Below are 5,321 nucleotides of genomic sequence, written 5' to 3'. Positions count from 1 at the left end.
TTTTTTAATTTAATATAATAAAATTTACATATTACATACCATCTACACACCAAATAACTCACTATATGATTATATGTCAACAACATTATAATTCAATTGCTTGACACCTTATTACAACTTAGTTTTGAAATCCTCACACCCCAATTATCAACCAAAAATGAAGAAAAAAAAAACTCTCTATATATATATATACATTTCGATAATTTAATCTAAATGGAACTCTAATAAAGTTTCAAATGGCTCACGAAAGTTGCAATATTATTTATAAATTCATTTTTCTATTATATTAAAAATTTTAATTTTAAAATTTTGTGTGTTTGGGATTGGCTTATAATTTAACCTTTTGCTTTTTAGCTTTTCTTTATAGTTTTTTAAAACCTTAATTTTTCTTATTTTTTCTTACTTTTTAAAAGGACAATTATATTTTAGCACACTTTTGACAAAAAACTAAATAAGTTGTTCTCAAAAGTTTTAATACATTTTTTTACTAAAAGATTGTTAAAATATACAAATATTTTGAAAAAAAAAAAAAAAAGCAATAAATTAAATTAAATTTTATAAAACTGTACATAAAAATTAAAATTTTAAAATTTATAAGCTAGTCAAAAGTTCAAACACATTTGCGTTCTTTTTTCCAAGGATTATTGGGTACAAGTTACAACTTACGAGGGCCAAAATGGCCAAATGGCCATAAAATCCTAAGTATATAGTTAGTAGTTCTAATTACCAAACTATATTATTTACTAGCATCTCGAGTCTAAGAGACTTGTGACATTTTTTTCCTACTTGGAAATCGAGTCTCTAAGACTCGATTTATAAACCAAAAAAATTTAAAAAAATTTCAACTCTCAAGTCTCTCGTACAAGCCAAAATACACAATTTTTTTTTTTTAAGAAATCCAGAAACACAACAATCAGATCAAAAGAGAAAGAATCAGATCAGATGAGAAAGGCGAACTGCCCAGTCCGCCGTGCGGCCTGGGTTCTTCTCCATCTGTTTCTGGTTTTTTTTTTTTTTTTTCTCTGGGTTCTTCTGGGTCTGGGTTCTTCTGGGTGCTGCTTTGACCTTTATAAGGTTTACAAATCGAGTCTTAGATACTTGAGTTTCATGTGACCACGTGGAAAAATATGCCACATCGGAAATGATTAGACCATGAAAATCGAGTTCTTGAGACTCAATTTATAGGCCAAAATTGAGTTTTTTAGACTCGAAATACTAGTAAATAATATAGTTTGGTAACTAGAACTACTAACTATATACTTAAGATTTAAGAATCATTTGGCCATTTTGGCCACTTACGAGCAAAACAAGGATAGTAGAGCCTTTCAAAAAAAAAAAAAAAAAAAAAAAAGGATAGTAGATAGTGCTGGACTAGGATTGTGCTACTCCTAGACTAGCTTATTAGATTACATCACCCAAACAAACAATCTCCTTTCTGCAACTGAGTCAAGTTGCGGTCTTTTTCTAGGTTTTATATAGTTCGAGAGTGGAACCCAGACCACTTCAGTTCTCTCTCTCTCCGTCTCGATCAAAAACTGTTGCCGATCAAAATTTTAAGGTATAATCCTTAAACTCATTATCCAATTTATAACATTTTTTTATTATAAAAAGAATTACTGTAATTATAGATCATCGTTAATCGTGATCGGCGAGTATATGTAGCTTATTTAGTTTCAGATCAAGATTGTGCATTTTGCTCACTTTTCTTCACGAAAATTATTTGAATTTCCAGTATGATCTTCGCTACTTTACTATCTGATTGTGTAGATGTGATCTGTTTATCAGTGTAGTCACTACTAGGGCATGTTTGGTTGCTGAGAATTCGAAGGAAAAAGGTTAACTAAACAGTAACATTCTTATTGTTTCTGATAATTACGAATAGAGACGAACAAACTCGAATAAGACAGTACCAACTAGTTGGCATTGGACTTTGCTCAGTGATTTTTCTTCTTGGGTGTGATTTTAAGTTTGGGTATTTTGCTTTTGTCTTATAGGTGTAACTTTGTTTGGACTTAGGGGTGTGTGTGTGCGCTTAATTTTATAATCTTTGGGTTCCTGTGTATAGCCCAAGCATTTAATAAAATCCTAGTACCTTTGGGTACATAGTATTAGTACCCACCAATATTGCTAGATTGGCTTGGAGCCTTGGACAATGAACCCACTAAGAAGGGAAGCGCAAAGTGCAAGCGGTGCGTCTCCTTAATGAAAGCATCTAAATTGTGTAATTTGGGAAAGTGGGATTCTTCTACTAAGCTGTCTGATCCCACAAAATGTGTGTGTGAAATTTGGACTTAAGGTGTGTGTGTGTGTGTGTTTGGACTTAAGTAGGAAGCAATATTTCCACTCAAGGCCCTTTCGCAATGTGAGATCAACCATTTATGGTGGAAGCAAAATGTTTGGAAGCAACCACTCAAGGTGTGGAAATAAGACCAACCTTGTTACATTTTAATTAATGTTACTTTCTTACTCTTAGTATTAGCCACTGCCATCGCTAACATATAGGATAGGATATACAAATTCTTAGCCTTTTTTTTTTTGGCTTTTCATGCAAATGGATAGCTGTTTATTTTTACAAGCCCACAATGTGTTTAGTATTTGGTGAGACTGGATGATAATTTTGGGGGTAGGGCTAGACTAACATACAGCCAAATAATTACAAGAAGAATCTGATAAATTTGTTATTTTTGGTATTTATAAATTGCTATTTATATGAAAATTTTTATCTAATGAGAATTGAATTTGGGTTTGTTAGTATGTATTTATTATGGCTTCCATTAATTAAAAAAAAAAAAGGATTTGTTTTCTAAGAAAGACAATTGCAATATGATTTGTTAAACTCTTAAATATAACTGCTGTCAAGGGAGTTTTACATGGAAAAATTGTAGATTATATAGCCTTTTAGATAAAATGTATTTTTCTTTATTGTGATTCATCCACATCATTAGTAAGTTGTTAGTTTGTACTTTGGAAGGGTACTAATAATGACTAATGAGTTTCCATGACAAGGTTAGATTAAAACAATAAGGATTAAATTGTACAATATTTCACTCACAAACTTGTTTTCGATGCATGCAGATAAACCTACCTTAAGCTATTTATTAGTTTAGCTATTGTGTAGGATGGTATTATAGTTGTAAATGCGGTAAACATTGATGCAATTGAGAAATTTATTGATTTAGAATTTTTCAGGCATCTAAATTAAGCATTTTGAAACAAGTGAAAAACCAAAAACTGAATCTGTGTTGAGGATCTGAAAATTTTAGTGTTTGCTTTCTACATTTTTTCAATAGATTTATTTTATCTAGATACTTTTCAATTCTACTTACAAAGAAATTTGATGTCTTGATACAGTTTAACTACTGAATAGGAAATTTAATCAGGAGTTCAATGGATCAAGGAAGGAGACCAAATAAGTTCATTGCGAACAGAAACAACAAGATATACATGGACCTCAAAGACATAATACGAGAGCACGCCCTCCCTTTCCTTCCTGCTAAATCACTGTTCAGGTTCAAAGGGGTTTGTAGGGACTGGAAGCTTCAGATTTCAACTCCTTTCTTTGCACACAATCAATCAAATAATTTTCATAGAGTCATGGGCTTCTTTTGTCAATCCCAGTCAAAGCCACCTTCATTTATATCCCTTGATCCAAATTCATGTGGCATTCCAGACCCATCTTTGCAGTTTTTGCCTGAACCGGTTGACATCAGGACTTCTTCCAATGGCCTACTCTGCTGTCAGGGTCGCACTGGCGAGCAACCCTACTATATCTGTAATCCTGCTACCAAGCAGTGGAAGAAACTCCCTAAACCCACTGCTAATCATGGGTCTAACCCTGCCCTCGTACTCATCTTCGAACCATCTTTACTCAACTTCATTGCTGAGTACAAGCTCATTTGTGCTTTTCCATCTGCTGATTTTGATAATGCTTATGAATTTGAGATTTATTCCTCTTCAGAAGGATCTTGGACAATTTCACGCGAGATGTTCTTTGGTGGTGCAATGTTCATGCCTTGCTCAGGTGTCCATGTGAATGGAATTGTATACTGGCTCTCTAAGATGGGTGGTGGTGGGATTGTATTTTTTGATCTCACCATGGAGCGTACACAGCGCCTCTATTCTTCTCAAAATGGCTGCTTGGGTGTGATGGATGGGAAGCTTACTGTGACTAGTGCTTATGGTCAGGCACTAACTGTGAATGTGCTGTCTAATTCCTACACAAACACAATGGGGATGAACAGCAGAGTCAAGGCTTGGGATAGAAAACTTCATGTCAATTTAAGCGACAGGTCAGAACTTGGTCCACTTCCTAGTTATACTCATTCAGCACATGATCAGGGTGCTGTTCTCTTTGCCAGTGGGGATGTGATTGTGTTTCGCTGTGACAGAGCACTTCATACATATGACATGAAGACTAAAGAATTTGGACGCCTAAGTTGTGAAATTGATAATGATGTGAGATTTTTTGGTTATGTGAATAGCCTTGTTGAAATCTAGCTGGACTGTCTTCTTATATGTCGTGTCTACAGCATTTGCAACACTGTCTAGCCATAATATGACACACCGAGCAGTTTACATTGGGTAGTAAATGGTTTATTATGTAGTAGTCAGTGAAATAATTTAGGGCTATTGTGTTGTTAGCTATCAGATTTGACTGTGTTACTGATTTACATCTATTGCAACTTTCGGTCTTTTTGGTACAAAATTGTAAACATATTATGATTTTCGTTTTGGAATTGAGATATCAACTGGATGAAACAATTTACTGAAAATTGTTCAGTTTACCTGGACCTTTATTTAGCTATCAGATTTGACTGTGTTACTGATTTACATCTATTGCAACTTTCGGTCTTTTTGGTACAAAATTGTAAACATATTATGATTTTCGTTTTGGAATTGAGATATCAACTGGATGAAACAATTTACTGAAAATTGTTCAGTTTACCTGGACCTTTATTTAGCTATCAGATTTGACTGTGTTACTGATTTACATCTATTGCAACTTTCGGTCTTTTGGTACAAAATTGTAAACATATTATGATTTTCGTTTTGGAATTGAGATATCAACTGGATGAAACAATTTACTGAAAATTGTTCAGGTTACCTGGACCTTTATTTCTTAACTGTCAGCCTTGGAGCTGTGACTGACCTGTATGGAATCTCCAAAAAAAGGGTGTGTGGCCTGGCCTTTAGTCTAACAATGAATCAAACGATTTCTCAAGGTCTATGACGAGAAATTATAGAGTTCTCTGATGGACCACGTCATTTGTCCACCATTCCACTAAAAATCACCATTTCACTAAAAAACTTTCACTTGTTTA

At 33.8% G+C, this 5,321-nt stretch overlaps 1 protein-coding gene across 2 annotated transcripts; it reads left to right on the top strand.

The window, feature by feature from the left end:
• The first annotated feature begins 1,390 nt into the window (after positions 1–1,390).
• On the top strand, positions 1,391–4,990 carry LOC126732554 (F-box protein At5g07610-like). 2 transcript variants are annotated; one of them, XM_050435479.1, is made up of 2 exons: positions 1,391–1,558; positions 3,352–4,990. In XM_050435479.1, the coding sequence occupies exon 2, from the start codon at positions 3,388–3,390 to the stop codon at positions 4,495–4,497; it is 1,110 nt and encodes a 369-aa protein (XP_050291436.1). In that variant the 5' UTR covers positions 1,391–1,558; positions 3,352–3,387; the 3' UTR covers positions 4,498–4,990. The 2 variants fall into 2 exon arrangements, with proteins under 2 accessions (XP_050291436.1, XP_050291437.1); XM_050435480.1 differs by having other exon boundaries at positions 1,398–1,558; positions 3,368–4,990.
• The last annotated feature ends 331 nt before the right edge of the window (positions 4,991–5,321 follow it).

Source organism: Quercus robur, chromosome 6 (genome assembly GCF_932294415.1).
Source record: "Quercus robur chromosome 6, dhQueRobu3.1, whole genome shotgun sequence".
NCBI classification, from domain to species: Eukaryota; Viridiplantae; Streptophyta; class Magnoliopsida; order Fagales; family Fagaceae; genus Quercus; species Quercus robur.
This window is presented reverse-complemented; position numbering and strand designations above follow the sequence as displayed.